This window comes from Amphibalanus amphitrite, unplaced genomic scaffold (assembly GCF_019059575.1).
Source record: "Amphibalanus amphitrite isolate SeventyFive unplaced genomic scaffold, NRLGWU_Aamphi_draft 000433F_arrow, whole genome shotgun sequence".
Taxonomy (NCBI): Eukaryota; Metazoa; Arthropoda; class Thecostraca; order Balanomorpha; family Balanidae; genus Amphibalanus; species Amphibalanus amphitrite.
The window spans coordinates 514641-535069 of record NW_024881927.1 but is presented as its reverse complement, the minus strand read 5'-3'; the positions used below and the strand labels follow the sequence as shown (position 1 = coordinate 535069).

General features: G+C 50.1%; 1 protein-coding gene across 1 annotated transcript; it reads right to left on the bottom strand.

The window, feature by feature from the left end:
• Positions 1-7561: 7561 nt before the first annotated feature.
• Positions 7562-12802, bottom strand: LOC122391344 (the record flags this gene model as incomplete). Its single annotated transcript, XM_043385146.1, has 3 exons — positions 11109-12802; positions 9648-9895; positions 7562-9299 (listed from the first exon to the last, which is right to left on the bottom strand). Coding segments are annotated over exons 1-3 (3680 nt in total), but the record flags the coding sequence as incomplete, so codon positions are not given.
• Positions 12803-20429: the final 7627 nt, after the last annotated feature.

The window sequence follows — 20429 nt, the reverse complement described above, 5'->3', positions numbered from 1 at the left end:
AGGAGAGGAGAGAGAGGAGAGAGAGAGAGGAGAGAGAGAGAGAGAGAGAGAGAGAGAGAGAGGGAGAGAGAGAGAGAGAGAGGAGAGGGAGAGAGAGGAGAGAGAAAAAGACTGGAGGGAAGGGATAAGGACGGGAGGAGAGAAAAGAGAGATGGAAAAGGAAAACCAGGAAGGGTAAAATGAGAGAGAGGGTAATGGGTAAATCAGTGAGAGGGAGCGAGAGAGAAAATATTTAGTTGTGTCAGTTTGTTTCGTATGTAAAATGTAAATTTGCTTCCCATCATTTCAGCTTCGGATTGGAAATTAAATCTTAGCATCCCTATGATAAATCCACGCTGACGGGATGGGGACGTTTTTATGGTCGTCGTTGGGAGCTCGGCACTAATGGGGATGATGTTGAGGGTTTCGCAAATATTTCATAAAAGAGATGATATTTTTTTGCATCACCTATTAAACATTTTTTTACGTTTGCTATGAAAATGTTAGGCCCAGTTCCTTCAAGATCAGGTCCACGATTCCACAGTTTACAAGAGGAGCTAGCTAACATAACAATTCACCCGCGCCGTGTTGGTGGCATGAACTTTCCGTCGAGTGCTGAGGGGGGGGGGGGCGTTTCACGCCCCTCCGTCTAACTCGGCTCCTGGGCCACGTAGCGACACGCGGTAAGCGGCAATCGAAAGAGCGTCAAAAATAAGAAGGAAAACACTCGGTCATTTTTAAGGTCAGGGCAAAGGTCAGGTCACCAGAGCTCATCAAAGGTCAAATTTTGTCGATTTCAACGATTTTAAACATCCGACGGCTAACTCTGGAACCAACAGAGCTACAGCGCCGTGGAAAAGCGCATTCGATAGCTCTTTTAACGCTCTTTCGCCAACATGTCCTCAAATTTGACCTCAGATCAACGGTTTAGCCCCAGAGGGCACTGCTCTGATTGACCTCAAATTTGACCTCAGATCAACGGTTTAGCCCCCGTGTTTTCACCGCTCTAGCACGTCTCTGTCAAATCAAAAGTTATAGCAAAAAAACTGCTGAAGACCTTTCATGACCTGAGATGACCTCAGGGGCACACAAAGGGGGCACAGGTGCAATTTTCCGATTCAGAGTGTCATGTTTACATATGAACCGATGTTTGAGAGGGTGTAGAACGACATTCGGCCAAAAGAGGCTCATTTCAATTTTCTCCCATTGACTTATATGGAGCAGTCGCAAAATTGACCTGACCTTAGGTCACAACTCACAGATATAAAAAAATCCGAGATATCCATTTTATACATACTGTTACCCTAAGCAAGTACTGAAAGTTTCAAAGTGATCGCTTAGTCGGTGTAGCTACAGCGAGCTTTCTAACTTTTTCTGAGGTAAGGTCACTTGACGTTACATGGTGACCTGACCTTGAATGACCGGGATCTGAAATTTCCATAGCATGTGCGAAGAAAATGTCGGAACGGGTGTATCTAAAACAGCGGCGCTACGCGTCGCCGTTTTTGAGATATTCGCGAAAAACCTAGGGGGCGTAAAAACGCCTCCCCGGACGGCGCGGATCAAACGTCCCCTGAGACCTCGGGATGATGCCCCTGAGACTTTGGGATGGTGCCCCTGGGACTTCGAGATGGTGCTCCCTCAGACCCGGGGAGAGTGCTCTTTCAGACCTTGGATTTCGGAAAAGTGCCCCTGGAAACTTGGAATGGTGCCCCCGGAGACCTCGGGATGGTGCCCCCAGACCTCGCGATGGTGTCGCCGGAGACCTTGGGATGGTGCACCGGAACCTCGAGATGGTGCCCTCTCCGACCTTGGGATGGTGCCTGCGGAGAACTCGGGATAGTGCCCCCTGAGAACTCGAGATGATGCCCCCGCGGACCTCGGGATGGAAATAAATGGACAATATTAAACTAAAAACTAAAAAACTCATCTAAACTAAAAAAACGAGGCGAGGGACAGAAATGGGCCTCCGGGAGACCCCGAAAACGGTACCCTATTCCGATAGACCTTCTGGATGGTACCCCCTTAGGATACCTCTGGGTTAAAGCTCCCGTCGGTGACCTCCGTGATGAATTAAAAAAAAACTCCGTGATGGGCCCCCGGGAGGCCCAAGGGGGGGGAGAATGGCCCCTATGCCCTCCCTCTGGATCCGCCACTGATATGATCTGACCCAAGATCTTACCTAAAAACGACCAAAAGCCTTCCTTCATTGTCCGAAAACCGCTGACAGTTGATAGCTCAATGACACTAGAGCCGTGCATAAGGAGGCGTGAAAACACTCTCCTCATCTCGATCTATTACGAGAGGACCATGTCATGGCGTGAGAAAAGTGTTCTCAAAATAGATGACACTGTATGAATGAGTAAATAATTCGCGCCCCGTTGGGCTATTGGCGGACCCTACCACATGATGGGGTGGTGCAGCCGTTTCGTCCTCCACCTGAGATCTCGGAAAGTTACCGACCGATTTTGAAAATTCGAAGAACGTTCGATAGCCCCACTAGGGGCTATCGAACCTTGTTACCAGGTTTCGTTGACCTAGGTGCAACCCATGACGTCACAAGTCAGGTCAAAGGTTGCATTTTTTCACCGATTTAGTCTAAGGAATGCGTTACAGTCAGTTAACTAACACATAAAATAAAAGGCATGTTATCGAAAACATCTATGGAGCGTGGTTACCCAATACATATGTTGCCTAAAGAGGTCACTGATGCCAGGTCAGGTCAAAGAGGTCAGGTCACTAAGGGTCACAATATGAACCCAACTATGCTAATTGCTAGGGTCGCCTTATACATGTTTTATGGTCAATTTTACATTTAAAATTCAATGGTGTGGGCTAGACGGCCATTGGGGCCGGTTTAGATTACGTTCTGGTGGAGGTCACCTCAAGGTCAGGTCAAAAAAGGTTTAATTTCAGAGTTGATATTTTGCATAAAAGGGGTATCTATTCGATGCAGCTCATCACGGGAAATCCAATGGTGGTCTTTGGCTTGCTCTGTGTGTTCTGTGACGGCGAAAAATTGAGTTTGAAATTTTTTCGTAATACATTTATAGTGTTTTTTTTGCCATAACTTGCCTAAAAATGGAGCTGTCGAGTTTAAGTTTGGCATATCTAGAGCAGATAGTTCTATAACATATATTCCAGCTTCAATTTTGAATGTTGTTGGTATTTTCGGGGTGTTATACTTCTATAGTTTTGATGGTCGAAATCAATTTTTGTTTAGAAATCAGAGTCGGCAGTTTTGTAGCGCTGTTTATTTTACATCTTTTTTATCTTGAATACCTATTTTTTGTTATCTTCAAAACTGTGAGCGTGACAGCTCTTCCCGCTAAACCTTTTATTGGGTCGAAAATGACAGAACATGACGTCACTCTGACGTCATTTGTGACTAACCTTTCATAAGAGCTCTGGAAAAATTTGGTCACAAGGTGTAAAATGATGCCCGGAGGGGTCTTGAAAGTTTGGTGGCAACCTACGCTATACCATAGTGTAATAAATAACAAGTGAAGACACTTCGATTATTTTGTGTAATGCGTTTTCTTCTGCCGGAAGTGCTCTCTCAGAAAATCAACGATATCTGATGACGATTGATGACGTTTTCGTCATTGTAGTGCAAAAGTTTCATCCCTGTAGTGAAAACTTCTAACCCAAAAAACTACTATCCAAGCTTGTAGTTATATAAGTGTTGGTTTTAACCCTCGCCGGCCGAGGGGGGGGGGGGCGGGTGCCGCCCCATCCATAGGGTTTTTTCGCGATAGCTCCGAACACGCTGGCGATAGAGAGCTGAAACTTGGCATACCTGACCTTTGATCCAAGCCGCATCTTTTGACACCAACCGCATTTTTGGGTCAGGTCAGGTCACTGACCTATGACGTCATAAGTGAACCTCTGCACGGTCTTCAGATGTCGCAACTTCGCAACGCCCTCACTGCCAGAGGAGATGTCACAGGGAAATGAAACTTGCAGGATCTAGTATCCATTATGAGTCCCACAATTTGTATATCTCGGATTTTTCCTAAAGGTCATATGAGGTCAGGTCATTTTCGTGACCTCACCATTATAAGTCAATGGGGAAAAATGAAAACTGCTATTCTGGCGCCGGGAACGATCTTAAACTATCTCAAGCACACAGAATCGTGATTTTATGCACTCCTTGCAAGGTTAGATGCGTCACTTTTGCAATGTTGACCTTGCGTGACGTCATTTATGACGTCATCAAGGTCATATTAGTTTTTCGTCAATAACTCTTGATCAAATTGAGCTAGCGAGTCAGGAAAGCCACCAATGGACTCAGGAAGACCTGCCGAATCGAATGATATGCGACATGACCCCTTTCGACCAACTTCGTGACCTGGGGGTGCTGACCTGACCTTGACCTGAGGTCAACACCCCAAGTTGACCTGACCCGGACAAAAAGTATATCATTCGACGCGCCTGAGCGAGACGAACACGATGCTGCCAAAATCGGCGCTCTGCGGCCGTTTTTTGCGAAGTTATTCACCAAAAACTGAACCGTACCTTGGGGCACTTGACCTGACCTCAGAGGTCACCGGTTGACCTAGGACCTTAAAATCGGGTACCAATCTCTGCGTCTCGTAACGGCGCACACGCTCGTTTTTTCCGCGACGCGCTAGCTCCACCAGGGGCGAAACGGCGAGGGGGGGGTCGTACCCGCCCCCCCCCCCTCGGCCGGCGCGTATGTAGAAAACCAATAGGTCCGGCGAGGGTTAACAGCTAATTCACTTTTATTTACCACAAAACACTGAAAATAAATCCCTCTACACGCAACTTGAAACGAAATATCACTTAAACATAATGAGAAGACCAAAAGTCTATTTTTACTACATATCATTACAAGCTAAGAATGTCTTCTTTATGCCAGAATGGGTATAGCGTATGAACACTGGACAGGCCCCAATGCCTACACAGCTCGCAATACCTAAGAATTCATGCTCTCTTATCAGGCATATCGTTTGGAAGCTGTGTAAATGGCGACGCAGTGTTAAAATGGGCCAAACAGCTATTCATCAACTGGGCATTTCACCGGGCTGAAACGCATCGATATCCCCTGATTTTGCATATTATAATGCATTCAATAGGAGCAATGAACATGCGATGACTCTCATTCATTTCGCGCAATAAAAAGCATAGGTTCTCAAGTCAAAGTGAAGGAAAAGACCGATCAAAATGGCTCTTATAATACAGACTTTGTTTAAATACTCTACACATTTAGGGGCCGGTACTGCTATGGTGTCCTCTATTTTTAAATATTTTCATACCGGTTCTGTCACATTGCATTCAGTTAGCGATCATACATGCAATAAAAACAGTGGGTTCTCGAGAGTAACGTTACGGAATAGAGGGAATGCTGATACGATGTTCAGCATGTTGGAGCGCAGATAGATCGAGTAGGACTTTCATCGGGCTGTGGCACATCGATGTCCTCTGATTTTTAATATTTTCACGCATTTTATAAGAAAATGCGATTATTTTCTTTCATTAAATGCAATAAAAAATATGGGTTCTCGAGTCTATGTCAATCAAAGGGCCGATCAAAATGGGTTATGTTTTAGAGACGTTGTCAAAATACCCTACACTTTTTAGGAGCCGGTGGTGTTATGATGTCCTCTGTTTTTGAATATTTTCATATCGGTTCTGTCACATCGCATTCAGTAAGCGACCATACATGCAATAAAAACAGTGAGTTCTCGAAAGTAACGTTACGGAATAGAGTGAATGCTGATACGATGTTCAGCATGTTGAGGCGCAGTTAGATCGAGTAGGACTTCATCGGGCTGTGGCACATCGATGTCCTCTGATTTTTAATATTTGCACGCATTTATAAGAACATGCGATTATTTTCTTTCATCAAATGCAATAAAAAACATGGGTTCTCGAGTCTATGTCAATCAAAGGACCGATCAAAATGGGTTATGTTTTAGAGACGTTGACAAAATACCCTACACTTTTTAGGAGCCGGTGGTGTTACGATGTCCTCTGTTTTTGAATATTTTCATACCGGTTCTGTCACATTGCATTCAGTAAGCGACCATACATGCAATAAAAACAGTGGGTTCTCGAGAGTAACGTTACGGAATAGAGTGAACGCTGATACGATGTTCAGCATGTTGGAGCGCAGTTAAATCGAGTAGGACTTTCATCGGGCTGTGGCACATCGATGTCCTCTGATTTTTAATATTTTCACGCATTTTATAAGAAAATGCGATTATTTTATTTCATTAAATGCAATAAAAAACATGGGTTCTCGAGTCTATGTCAATCAAAGGGCCGATTAAAATGGGTTATGTTTTAGAGACGTTGTCAAAATACCCTACAGTTTTTAGGAGCCGGTGGTGTTATGATGTCCTCTGTTTTTGAATATTTTCATACCGGTTCTGTCACAATGCATTCAGTAAGCGACCATACATGCAATAAAAACAGTGGGTTCTCGAAAGTAACGTTACGGAATAGAGTGAATGCTGATACGATGTTCAGCATGTTGAGGCGCAGTTAGATCGAGTAGGACTTCATCGGGCTGTGGCACAACGATGTCCTCTGATTTTGAATATTTGCACGCATTTTATAAGAACATGCGATTATTTTCTTTCATCAAATGCAATAAAAAACATGGGTTCTCGAGTCTATGTCAATCAAAGGACCGATCAAAATGGGTTATGTTTTAGAGACGTTGTCAAAATACCCTACACTTTTTAGGAGCCGGTGGTGTTATGATGTCCTCTGTTTTTGAATATTTTCATACCGGTTCTGTCACATTGCATTCAGTAAGCGACCATACATGCAATAAAAACAGTGGGTTCTCGAGAGTAACGTTACGGAATAGAGTGAACGCTGATACGATGTTCAGCATGTTGGAGCGCACTTAGAGCGAGTAGGACTTTCATCGGGCTGTGGCACATCGATGTCCTCTGATTTTTAATATTTTCACGCATTTTATAAGAAAATGCGATTATTTTATTTAATTAAATGCAATAAAAAACATGGGTTCTCGAGTCTATGTCAATCAAAGGGCCGATCAAAATGGGTTATGTTTTAGAGACGTTGTCAAAATACCCTACAGTTTTCAGGAGCCGGTGGTGTTATGATGTCCTCTGTTTTTGAATATTTTCATACCGGTTCTGTCACAATGCATTCAGTAAGCGACCATACATGCAATAAAAACAGTGGGTTCTCGAGAGTAACGTTACGGAATAGAGTGAATGCTGATACGATGTTCAACATGTTGGAGCGCACTTAGAGCGAGTAAGACTTTCATCGGGCTGTGGCACATCGATGTCCTCTGATTTTGTGTGTACCAAGGCATTCTGTAAGAAACTGGGATTATTTACCTTCATTTAGTGGAATAAAAAAACGTGGGCTTTCATGTCTAAGTCAATTAAAAAATCCATCATGACGGGGCATGGAAGACGATGATGTAGGCTGAGGATAGCGTTCAATGATTTAGGAAGTGACGTTTTATGACGTTTTATTACGTCATACTGCAGCGTGAGTAGCTACATAGCCCACTCCCGGCTGAAGAAAAGATGTTGAAGAAAAGATGAAGAAAATGGGGGCCTCGTCCCACACGATGAGCGCCGTCCGTCGGATGAGCTCCGCCAGCGGGCTCTGCGCGCTGATGGCGCACGTTGATGTCGCGTCCACCTGCAGCGGTGCCTTGAAACGCGAGTGGTATGTGCGCCCGCCGTCCAGCAGAGTGGCAGCAATTCCACTGAAGGCCACTGCGAGCGCTACCATACCCTGCGAGCGCACCGCCGCCAGCAGCGTGTTGAAGACGTACGTCTTTCCGGTGCCGCCAGCGGCGTCCACGAACACGGCCAGCGGACGCCGCCCGTCGACGGCCGTCATCACCAGGTCGAAGACGTGGCGCTGCGGCGGCAGCAGAGTGGGCAGCTGGATGGCCACCTGGTCTCTGAGCGCTGCTGCGTCATACTCCAGCTCCTCTTGAATGAGCCTCGGCAGCTGGCGCAGCTCGGCGGCCTGCTGCAGCTCAGCCGCCCGCGCCCGCTGATCGGGCGTCACCTCCGGCAGACCGAAGTCTCGAAGCTCTTTGCCGGCCTGCTGTAGCTGCCGCTCCAGCTCCACCAGTGTCAGAGCAGCGCGCAGCTCGTCCGGCAGGTCGCGATGACGACGGCCGAAGTCATCAGACATGGCGTCCAGGTGACGCCGGAACAGCTCTGACGGATCGGCTGGTGCGCAGAAGAGCAGCAGCGTCACGAAGAGGCGCCGGATTTGAGCCGGCATCTGTGCGTGCGCCGCGTCCTCCATCGTCACCTCCCATTCGCGGTCGTCCTGCAGAAGGCCGCGCAGGCAGCACGCCTCACGATAGGTGGCACAGACCACGCCGTCCACGGTGCGCAGCTCCTCAAAGGACGCCGCCCCCGCGACGTGGTGCAGCAGCACGCGGAGGTAGAACACGTCGCCGTGACGCGGTGAGAGGCTCACCACGCGGCCGATGGCCTCTGCCGCCTGCTGTTGGCGCCGTTTGCGCCACACCTTCTGGCCGGCCTGCCAGGTGTACCGGGACGGGAAGTCCGGGTAGAGCAGTCGGCGGCAGTCCGGGTCGGCGGCGGCCGACTCCCGGTTATACTCCAGCCAGGCGGTGAGGTGGGTGCGTCGGGCGGCCTGAGCCGCCTGCCGCTCCTGTCCCGGCTCGAAGTACACCAGCTGGTGGTCCTCGAGGTGCACCTGTAGGGCGACCACGTTCGGCTGCCGCTGGCTCATCGGCACGTCGAACAGACGCCAGCAGGCCTCACTGGCGCCGATCGAGCGCATGTCCTGGTACTCGGCGATCTCGTCATCGCCGCCGATCAGGTTGTCAGCGCGCACCATCTGGCGGTCCGGGCCCTTGTAGATGTACCTGAAAAGATACTTGACACTCTGCACCGAACAGCACACCTCCACGTTCACGTGAGCCTCATATTTCAGGGACAGGTATGGAGAGAAGGGTACCACCCACTGGTTGGTGATGAGCCGCCCGTCACGCACAAACTCCTGGCCGCCCTCGGCCGCCGGTCGCCGCCTGTAGACAGGGTACGGATGGTCATCCCGCCACTCTGTCTCGTTGGCGAACGGCTTGGGAAAGCCCTTGGAGCAGCGGCCGCCATCCATGCAGGCGGCCGTCGGGTTGGCGGCGCCGCACTGGCGGTGTACCATGGTACTCACCACGATCTCGTGCAGGCGGCGCGCCTGGTCTGACCTGGCTGGGTCGGGCAGTTCCGCCGTGATCACCGCGTCTACGTCGTCGGCAGTCCGCGGGCGGTCCTCCTGCCTGACGATGACCAGGATATGGCCGTGCGGCAGACCTGCAGGGAAAGTAAATAATGTTTTAAGCGGCGATTGAGATAGAATAGGACCTTAAAAAATTGACTTCAGGTCAAAGTCATGTGGTGACTTTTTATGAACCAACATGACCTTTCGGGCCACTGCTGGCCATAAGCTGCACTTTGCTCATTGCAACTGGGCAGATGTTGCGATTCTGAAAAAAGAAATCTTGCGGTTTAGACTTGTAAGTCCGACCTGACCTAAGTGACCTGAGCGCTAAAATTATGCACACGACGTAAAATTGATGCATGATGAGCTGTATTGGTTTTCTTCACACTCCCTCCTCCCCCCCCCCCACACACGAACACAAACCTTTAGTGCCTACTCACCTCGTTTTTGGAACTCGACCACCATCAGCATGGAGACACAGCGTCCGAAGATGCCGCTGGTGGTGAGCTCCTTCAGCAGGGCCTTCAGCTTTAGGTGGAACACCCTGGCCACCAGATCGGGGCGGGACTGCGCATCCTGGCCGGGCAGGAGCGCCGCCTGGATCTCAGGCCAGTTTGGGTTGCAGGTGAACGTCACGAAGTACGTCGGCCTGCCGTACACTCGCACGATGGCCATGGCGTCTTGGTACCTGATTCATTGAGACAAAGGTAAAACACCAAATGAGGAAATGAAGTATCGCAAAAATCCTATCTAAAGGCTGACATATACACCTATCACAACGCGACCAACTGGTTGGGGGGAGAGAGAGAGGGGGGATGAGATTGTGTGGCTCTTTGGAATTGTGGCCTTTCGTGACCTCACGACACAAATGTGACGTCATCAGTATTCAAAATAGAGCCCTTCTGTTCTCGAGAGCCCAGAATATCCGTAGTTACATGAACACGGTCATATCATGAAAATTTCATGACCCTGACCCAAATGACCTTTGACCTGTGACCTACTTTTCGAGACCATGTTTGGCCGGAATCGCGATTCGGAGTATGTCGGCTCGCATTAGCCGCGCGTTTGCAGTCTTTTCGTGGTTTCAAGCGTTCAAACAATGTGATATGATGTTGGTCCCAGGCATTAGGGTGGGTATCAAAGTCACCTGAAGGTCAGGTCAGGTCATTGACCTTTGATGACCTCGGCTCACTTTTCGAGTTTTACATGTTTCGAGGCTAGCTATCCTTTGGAGCTGAATTCGAATTTAGCGACCATTTGAACATGTACGAAGTAGTTTTGGTGCCTTCGGATTTCGGAACATGTTATGAAGCTGACAGAGACGGTTGACACCTACCGCGAATACCCGGCAGAACACCTACTGGTTGACCTGACCTGACCTGACCCGACCTGACCTTAATGCATGAAGACATCATTGCGATCAAAACTAATATGATATTCGTGATAACCACCCCGGAAAACCCCATAACAGCCACACTTTACGACGTTCTAACAGGTCCCGGTTTTCCCGACTTTTGGGTAATTGAACTGACCTCAGAGGTCACCATTTGACCTATGACCTTAAAACCGGGTACCGTTGGCTTCGTCTCGTAACGACCTACACGATGTTTTTTCGGCGAGGCTCTATTTGTAACTTAAGTCATTTGACATGACCTGGTGACCTGACCTTGAGTGATCTTGGTATGCAATTTTCACAACACATGCAGAATAGATGCATTATGATGTGTACCAAAAACGGTGGCAACAATTTTTGAGATATTCACGAAAAACCCCAGCGGGGCGGGGGGGGGCTGTTCAAAATCACACTCCCCCCCCCCCCCCAGCAGGGCACGGGTTAAACATTTGATTCAACAACCGATTTCTACATAATAAGCAATGTAACGCGCTCGTAAATAATTCACCTGCGCTGGTAGTACCGGGGCCCGCCGGTGAAGGAAGCCGGCAGGATGACACGCTGACCGACGCGGTCTCCGCCGGCCAGCTCCCTTTCGGCGTCCCCCGGCAGCGCGTCCTGTAGGCGCTGGTACAGCTCGGCACGCAGGCCGGCCTGGTTCCGAGCCAGGTACAGCAGACGCTGGGTCTCTACGCGCGCAAAAGCCATGCACACGTACTCCTGAAACAGGCGTCCTGCGCGGAACAGTGAGTCATCGAGGTCGGGTCGCAGCTGCAGCCGATGAGCGTAGTACTGCATCAGCGACACGCCCCTCACGTCCCCGCGCCCGTTTGCCACCGCCTGCCGTAGGTCTGGTTGCCAGCCGTCTGTGCCAAACGGCAGAAGGAGCACGAAGTGCAGAGCCTCAAACGCCCGGTGCGTCTCATTTACCGTCTGGAGGAACGGACCTTCGGCATCGGCACGGCGACGCAGCACGATGTCCTGGTGTACTGGCTCCTCGTCCATCAGCACGGCCACCTCCCGGAACCCCTCGGCGCGGTTGTACCGTCGGGGGTGCTGGTCGGCCGGGCGGGCGTCGGCACTTACCACCAGTCTCTGCTGCTGAACCTCCTCCTCCGGCAGCTCGGCGGCGTGGATAAAGTCCTGCACATAGGGATTTACCTGACGCAGCAGGACCTGCAGCTGTTCGAGCAGCGTCAGCAGGCGCGCCCGCTCCGGCTCCCGGGTGCCGCGGGGCAGCGGCACGTGTCCTAGACGCAGCGCGGCCTCGGCCGCCGGGTCGTCACAGTCTGGGTCATTTACGTAAATCTGGGCAAACGACGGCCGCTCCCCGTCTCTGGCCTGCAGCGGACCCACGCGGTGATACAACCTACCTTGTATGATCACCGATGGTGCGTACCCACCGTCCGCCGGTCTCACCTCCCTCGTCATCATAGACGCCAGAGACAGCGCCGTGTTCAGGCGCCGAGAGTGCTGTCTGAATGTGCGCGCCTCCAGCGTGTCATCCGTCCACAGGTCACGGAGCAGCGGTGGCGGGGCGGGCAGGGGATCTAGGTTTACCTTTCCCCCCGAACAGCACAGAGTGGCCCGCTCCTCTCGCCAGAGGAGGGCGCCGCAGTGCGGACATACCGTGTCGCGCGCGCCCGTGTCAAGCCTGGCCACCGGCTGGCGACCGGACAGCACGGAGTCGGCATCACAGGCGGCTCGATTGGCCCGGTCGGCTCTGCGGCGCCCCTCCATGTGACCCCTCGCGTTGACCGCCCGCTCTGCGTCACGTACCTCGTTGGGCATGTCAGCCCTCCGCTGCCGCTGCCTCTCGGCGTCTGCCTGTCGCTCAGCATCACCGAGAGCGGCCCGCCGCTGTCGCTGTCTCTCAGCAACCGCGTCCCGTTCAGCCTCATCCATGTCAGCCCACCTCTGCCGCTGCCTTTCAGCGTCCGCTTCTCTCTCGGCGTCATCCATGGCAGCTCGCCGCTGTCGCTGCCGTTCAGCGTCCGCCTGCCGTTCTGCATCATCCATGGCAGCCCGCCGCTGTCGCTGCCGTTCGGCGTCCGCCTGCCGTTCTGCATCATTCATGGCGGCCCGCCGCTGTCGCTGCCGTTCGGCGTCCGCTTCTCTCTGTGCCTCATCGAACGCCGCCCGTCGCTGTCTTTCCCGCTCGGCGTTACGGAGCGCCTCGGCCTCCCTCCTGGCCTGAGCCATCCGTTCACGCCGCCGGCGCTGGGCAGCGGCATTCGCCGCTCGTGCAGCACTACCCCGATCATGACGCGGCATGGCTGTCTGTTAGCTGGGTAAAAGTGCAGACAGTAGATGATGATTTTGGACACCTTATGAGTAATCAAGCTCACGGCAGGTAAAGTACCTACCGGAATGACTCGAATTACTCAAACAAATAACTCCGCGCAGTTTCAATGATCAGCGCAGATAATACGCACAAATAGGTGCAAAATTTCACTGAACTGATCGCCTCTCAAATAGTCAACCTAACAGTGAAACCTACTACTCGAGCTTGTGATCCATTTACTGCTGCTCTTGCTGAAATTGTTTACCACTATTGTTGCGTGTCCCGTTGCTATGCGACAAATCAAGGTCGTGGCTAAAATGGGAACGTAAATTTTGATCAAGTTTTGATAAATACATCTCTCACGCTATGCAAATAAAATATTAGCTTGAAGTGTACTTAAATATCTAAAATGCTATATAAGAAATCATATGAATTATATACGTAGAAACACTTTTGCTTTCTCTGTATCAAAATTTCAGTCATTTCCTCACCCAGGTCTGATTTACCACGGTATTGGAGCCCCACTAACTCCAGTCCGCTCTAGCGCAGTTGGCAGCGTAACTGTCTTCCAGGACAAAGGTCCCCGGATCGGTTCCCGGGCGGGCGGAGCATTCTTCTATTTCGACGCAATCAATGAAAATTCCGTCGGAAACAGCGTGACGCTTGGGAAACACGGTCGTATGCTTGAGTTATTTTCACGAACGTTTATGGACTTTTCGATAATATTTTGGGTGGATATTGGTCAGAAAAGAATGCTCTTTCCGAATATGTATGTTTCATGGCCATTGATCAGCGTTTTCAATACGTTTTGATGTTGTAAAGGACACCGCGCTCCGCTCGAATCAAATTTTCCAATTAATTTTTCATTATTAAGGAAATGGTACGGATCATCACTTTTTGTTTGCTATTCTCTGATTACACATACATTTGTCTGCAAAATGGCACCACACCGATTTCATTCCGTCAAGCCGTTTTCCAGCGGCATCGGTTTTCTTCCCACAATGCACGAAATCGGTCATTTTTTCACAACCGGAGGTATTGCCTTGCACGTGACGCGTGCTATACTATGAAACCATATCAATACGCTAGGCCCATCTCTCCTCTATCGAGTGGTGTAAACCGCTTCTCGCTGCGACCCTCCGTTGCCGATTTATACAGTCGGGAAGCGGGCGCCGCAGGCCGGGTTTCGCCCGATCGTCGATTTGACCGTTTCCTGTGTTAACCCTATGGCGCACCCTTTTGCACGTGCTGACGGCGCACCCCTGCACAGTGGCCCTTTTTCAGAATTAGCACGCATTAATTCCCACATTACCTGAAAGTGGTGCAAGACATCACCACGTGATCAAGGATGTATTCCCTGCCAATGCAAAGAGAAGAAAAGAAACGAACTGCCCAAGGAGATTCGGCCCAACAGCGACAGGCCGTTCGGCCCAAGATTTGGCGCACGTTCGCACGGCTCGCCCGCCGGCCCAGGCCGCTCCGAACGCAAGTGTGGCGAGCCCGCCAGCCGACCGCGCTGCACTGCACTGACCGCCAGGACGCCCCAGGGCGTCACGTGACCGCATCTACAGCTGTTGCCAACCACCGTTAGTCGGCCCCGGCCGGGCAGCAACTAAGGTCAGCGCGACGCGAACAATACAAACACATAGGCGCTTTTGACGTTAGATCTTAAGCCGACCACGGGACTTGTGCGGCTTGGACATCAAACGCGACAAGAAATCGGCCAGTTTTTCTTGGGCACAGCGTTATGCCTACATGACATTTCAATTAGCACATCTTATGGCAAAAGTCAAGCCACATTTAGGCGCACACCAGGTGACACCAGCTTCGAGCCAGGTCAATGAGCTTAGTCGTATCGAACAGGAGCCACAGCCGCTCGCGGACTGAACTGGCTCACGTTATCCACCGTAGAAGCAAAATGGCGCAAAATGGCGCGATGCCCTTTGGTGGACATGGTCAGAAGAGATCGGCGATTCGAACGATGTATAATACGACATGTTCCAGAGTGTGCTACTTAACATAAAGCTTCATATGTATGCCGCCATCTCCAGTTAATAATTGTCCTGTTATTGTGTCCACAATATTCGGCAAAAGTGGTCTATTTAAGTTTATACAATGAAAATAGTGGTTTCTAGGGCTTCTACGTAAACTCAACTTCACAGCCATGCCACTAATTTTTAATATTTTCTCATCGAAAGTCTTACAAATTGATGTTCATCTCACCCTACTTTTTAGGGTCCGCCGGTGGTGTCCGCGCGCCTCTCGACAAACTTCGATTTTGCGGTCAGTTTTACCAAAGGTAATTATTTTTTAGGAGGTAAAAATGGCACCATCGGATAGTTTGGAATGTTTTGCACACGATTAGACTGCTTTTTACTCAAAAGAAGAGAAAAAATATTTTGAATTTATGCGTGCTAATTCTGAAAAAGGGCCACTGTGCCCTGGTCCGATCACGCCCAAATTTTAATACCAAAGCCGCCCACGCCCACAGATTCGACATGCCAAATTTCACGCCGATACGCGGCGCCTTTCAGGCGCAATAAGACACATAAGGTCTGACACACGGATGGATGGATGGAGATTGGACGGACGACTTATAATTCATAATATAGATGGCTATACTTTAGGAGATATCGACTGAAAAGGAGAGGGGGCTGTTTCGCGCCCCCTCCCCCCAACGGGGCTCGAGGCTTTCAGTTGTTGCTCTCACATAACTCTTGGTTATATTACAACGTAGTGGAATTGCAAGCCTGGCAATATAAGCTTCCTGCCAGCGCCGGACCGGAGTTTAAACATGCAGGCTGAATTTTAACATTTGACTTTTAAATTTTTACCGTTGAGCTTTTCAGAAGTTGTATGAACTGTTCAGCTCCTTTTTTGGTCCATCACAGCGGGCTTGTATGTCATTTGTCAATCAAAATCGAATTAAAAACTTTTTATTGGGTCTGGTTATCTCGCCAACTTCTTAACTGAATCGTTTAGTAGCTTTTGATTGGGCACTGCCCACGTTGTCTGTCAAACTTTTCGTGTCAACGAGAAGAGGCTGCTGACATCGTTTGTCGCGGTTAGATAACACCAATCCACGTCTCAGTGTGGCTGCTCGATCGCACTTTCCCTGGCCCACCTCTCCCACCAGGCTAGGCTTTGCCCGGCACAGCCGTCGCCTCAGTGCCTCGGGCGGTGACCCGTTCAAAGGGGCTCACAATTCGTATGGTGCCGTGGCTCTCAAACCAACACAGAACAGTGAAACGCACAGGCTTACCTTCCATATAAGGCGAACGGCTGATTCTGGCGCCGGGGCTTCATTCATGCTAAAGCGCCTAATCACAGCGCCGCATTTCAGTTAGTGTCGGGCGCAAAAGCTACTATGCTCCGCCCCTCCATCACGTGACCCTGCCCTCACGTGGCCTCAGTCACGTGGTGTTTCCACTTCTTGGCGCATGGCGGCGCTAGTCTCGCAAGGGCGGTGGTAGCTTGCTCCCCCGCCGTCCGGGGGTGATGGGTAGCAAGTTCTGGTGACTACATACGGTTCTCCAGGGTATTAGTCGTTGGTCGCTCGGCGAGCGGGAGGGCAACCAGTTCCGCCCCTGTATCGCGTGACCCCTTGCTCCGCCCAGTTACGCACGAGCGTACTCCACGCCGCGTAGTAGCGTGGGAGGGGAGGGTTAGAATGGTGGCATGTGTAGAGGCTAGAACCGGTTTCCACCGCCATGCCACCGCCCAGCGACATGGAGCGGAGTCAGTGACCAGGGCGCAGGGAAAGGTCAGAGGTCAGCTATAACGTAGAGCTTTGTGTCTCCCTCCCCTCCGCGTGTAACGACGCACGACAGCGGCCGGCCGCCGATCAGACTTGGCATGTCAAGGTCAGAGGGTTGGTCGAGTGTGCGTCCGTGGCTGACGACAGTCTCGACCATACCATGTGCTATGGTGCCGATAGACTAGCGTGCGTAATAAGTTTTTGTTCAGTGCACATACTGCTGAGGTGTGTCATCTTGATATGATGCTTTGTAACGTGTATGATACGCTTAAAACCTCGCTGGCAGTGGCCGAGAGGGGGGGGGGAGGCGGGTGCGGGGTGGCGGGTGCCGCCTCCACATGTTTATTTTTGCTGATAGCTGCGAGAGCTGAAATTTGGCAAGCGTGACCTTTGATTCAAGCTGAATTTTTATGACAGCAGCTGTATTTTCACCCTCGCACATATTGGTGTTTTGCCAGCGTCTATCGTAAAGGGGGGGGGGGAGGAGGGTCCGTTGGACCCCTTTGCCGTTCAGCCCCTGATCGAGCTAGAGCTTCGCGGAAAAAGAGCGTGTCGCCCGTGACGAGAGGAGGCCGATGATACCCAATTTTAGGGTCCTAGGTCATTGGTTGACAGGTCAATACATACTAGGCAGGGGGTTTCGCTCCCGTGCCTTCAGCATTACGAAAAATGGAAACAACCCGTGAGCAGCATCAGCTGCTCACGTATATGTTCAAGGAAAACAACATGTAATGGACTGCTGACGACGGCCCTCTCCACCAATCAGCGCTCGGCATCTCGAGCGCTGATTGGCTGGTAGCAAACGCGTCATATGTGGGTCTCATTTTTTTGCGATCAGTGAACGCGTTATTTAATACACAGTGGCCTATGGAGAATGGCACGCGGAACTGAAGGTCAGTGTTATATTGCTTGGTACATGCGAATGGGGGTATTTGAGTGGCATTTGACACCATTTTCGAAATCTACAGTGAATTTCTGATCGACTCATGTATATATTTTTATGAATTTGATAGTATTAGTGCTACATAGTGACGGTGTTTTATGTTGGTAGACTTGCAGAGACTGTGAAACAGCTCCATATGCAGGTGAAAGGGATGTGCTCTGTTATCAAGGAACTAACTGCTCAGGTGAAGGCACTCTCCTCCAAACCCCAGCCTTGCGCCCATGATGCTGCTGCTGCTACCACACCAGCACCCCCACCAACCCAACCGCCAGCTCAACAGGAATATCGAGAACTAATATGTGAGGAGCTCAAAGAGCAGAAGGAGCGAGAAAAACGTCGCTGCTTTCTTGTGGTAAAGGGGTTGTCTGCCACAAGCACCACTGACTTCCGCACAAAGTTCATGCACCTCACCAGTACATTCTTAGAAACAGGTGTTGAGGTCTCTGAGGTAATGGCAATTTCCAACCAGAGCAATTTCTTTAGAGTCAAAATTCTTGACGATACTTCCAGGAGACTTCTGCTTGACAAGGCTAAGCATCTGAAAGGTTCAGAACATCAAAATGTCTACATATCACGTGATCTTACCTATGCCCAGCGCACTGAACTTTACAGACGCAGGCAGGCTCGCCAAGCCCGAGAGACAGATGCGGTGAGGTCAGAGGCTGGAGCCAGGGGGCCTCCCGCTCGGGGCCCCGAGGCGGCAGCAACCACTGCTGTACCTGGAGACTGCCCTCCCCATGATGCTGGCGCTGCTGGCCATCCTGACCGGCCAGCTCCCCAGGCGGGAAACTGAGTGAATTGCCTACATCCACAGTTCTGCGGCTTGGACACTTGAATGCCAATGGCCTTTGCTCAAAGATAACCTTCCGTACAGATTTTGCCAGACTATCTTCACTGGATGTTCTCGGTATCACTGAGTCTCATCTTCTCTCCCATATTGCAGACTCATATGTACAGATACCTAACTACACTCTCATCCGCAATGATGTCAAAGGCACAGTATACAAGCATGGTGTGTGTGTCTATGTGCATGATAGTATCAAAGTAACTGATGTTACTACGCAAGTGCCTAACACTGTTACTTTCCGTGTCGTTCCCCAGATGGTGTTTGTTGTTGTAGTTTACAGGCCTCCCTCAAACACTGACAGTGATAATGAATTTCTGTGCTCCTTTCTCAGAAATTTCTGTGAAGACAAGGAGGTGGTTGTGATGGGTGATTTTAACCTTCCAAAAGTCGACTGGAGCACCGGTAACCCACCAAGAGCAATGGGGTGCTCAAAAACCGAGATCATGTTCCTTGATTCATTTGATTCTCTTGGCCTTACACAGTGGGTGACAGAGCCAACATATCCTAGATCAGGTAATATCTTAGACCTAGTGCTCACATCAGAGCCTGATCGTATCGGGCATACTGAAGTGCGTGCTCCTCTTCCAGGCTGTGACCATTGCCCCACAAGTTGTGATTTCATATTTGACAATGCACATTACAGCCACTTCTCCGGACTCTGCACGCCTCATCGTCCCCACAGGAGAGCTTGGAACCGAGGCCACTATGCACAGATGTGTCGAGCTCTGAGGGCAGTCGATTGGAATGTGGAGCTAGCTCACAGGGACGTGGAAGATTCGTTTAACCATTTTACAAGCCAACCATTTTACAACATTGAAACAAGCGGCTCGTGGGTTAACCCGCGCCCCGTAGGGGGGGCCGAAACGGCCCCCCCTGTCCTTTTCGGTCGATATCTCCTAAACGGCTGGAGATATCGCCACCAAACTTTCAGGACCCCTCCGGGCATCAATTTTACACATTGTGACCAAAAAATTTTCCAGAGGCTGTGATAGGTTGGCCACAAATGACGTCAGAGTGACGTCATGTTCTGTCATTTTCGACCGAAAAAAGACCTTCGCGAGAAGACCTGTCAGGCCTACAGCTCTGAAGATACAGAAAAATGATCAAACATAAAAGGTGTAAAATTGGCAGGGCTACAAAACTGCTATCTCGGATTTTTGAAATTTTTGAGTTTTGATCTCCAAAAATTAAAAAAGCATATTTTTGGATATATTAGCCAAAAAATCCAAAAAGTTTTTTGAGTTTCGAAAAAAACCGGAATATATGTGATAGTACCTACCGTCTTCTATCTACATACCAAATTTCAGATCGATACCTCGTTTTTTGGCCAAGTTATAGCGAAAAAAACTGTTCAAAAATGATGACGTCAAATTTTCAAACTCAATTTTTGGCAATTCTAGAACTCGTAGAGCAAAACAAAGACCACCATTAGACTCCCCGTGACGAGCTGCATTGAATGGATACCCATTTTATGCAAAAATATCAACTTTGAAATTTGACCTAATTTGACCTGACCTTGACCTGACCTTCACCAAAACGTGACCTAGGCTGGCCCCAAAGGCTGCCTAACCCACATAATCGCATTTGTCATGTAAAATGGACCATGAAACATGTATCACACGACACATTCATATTGTGACCCCCGGTGACCTGACCTCGCTGTGACCTGACCTGGTATCAGTGACCTCAGATAGCAAAGTATGTGTTTGACGAACAATATACCATCGATGGTTTTCAATAAATTACCAATTTACTCGATTTCACAGCACATTTCTTGAATTGCCTGTGAACGGTGAAAACCTGACCTTTGACCTGACCTGTGACGTCATCGGTTTGACCTAGGTCAATGAAATTTGGTCACAAGGTAGTTCCCGGGTAGGGCTATCAAACGCCGTTTGAATTTTGAAAATCGGCCGGTAACTTTCCGAGATCTTAGGGGGGGGGCCGAAACGGCCCCCCCCCCCTACGGGTGGTAGGGTCCGCCGGTAGCCCTACGGG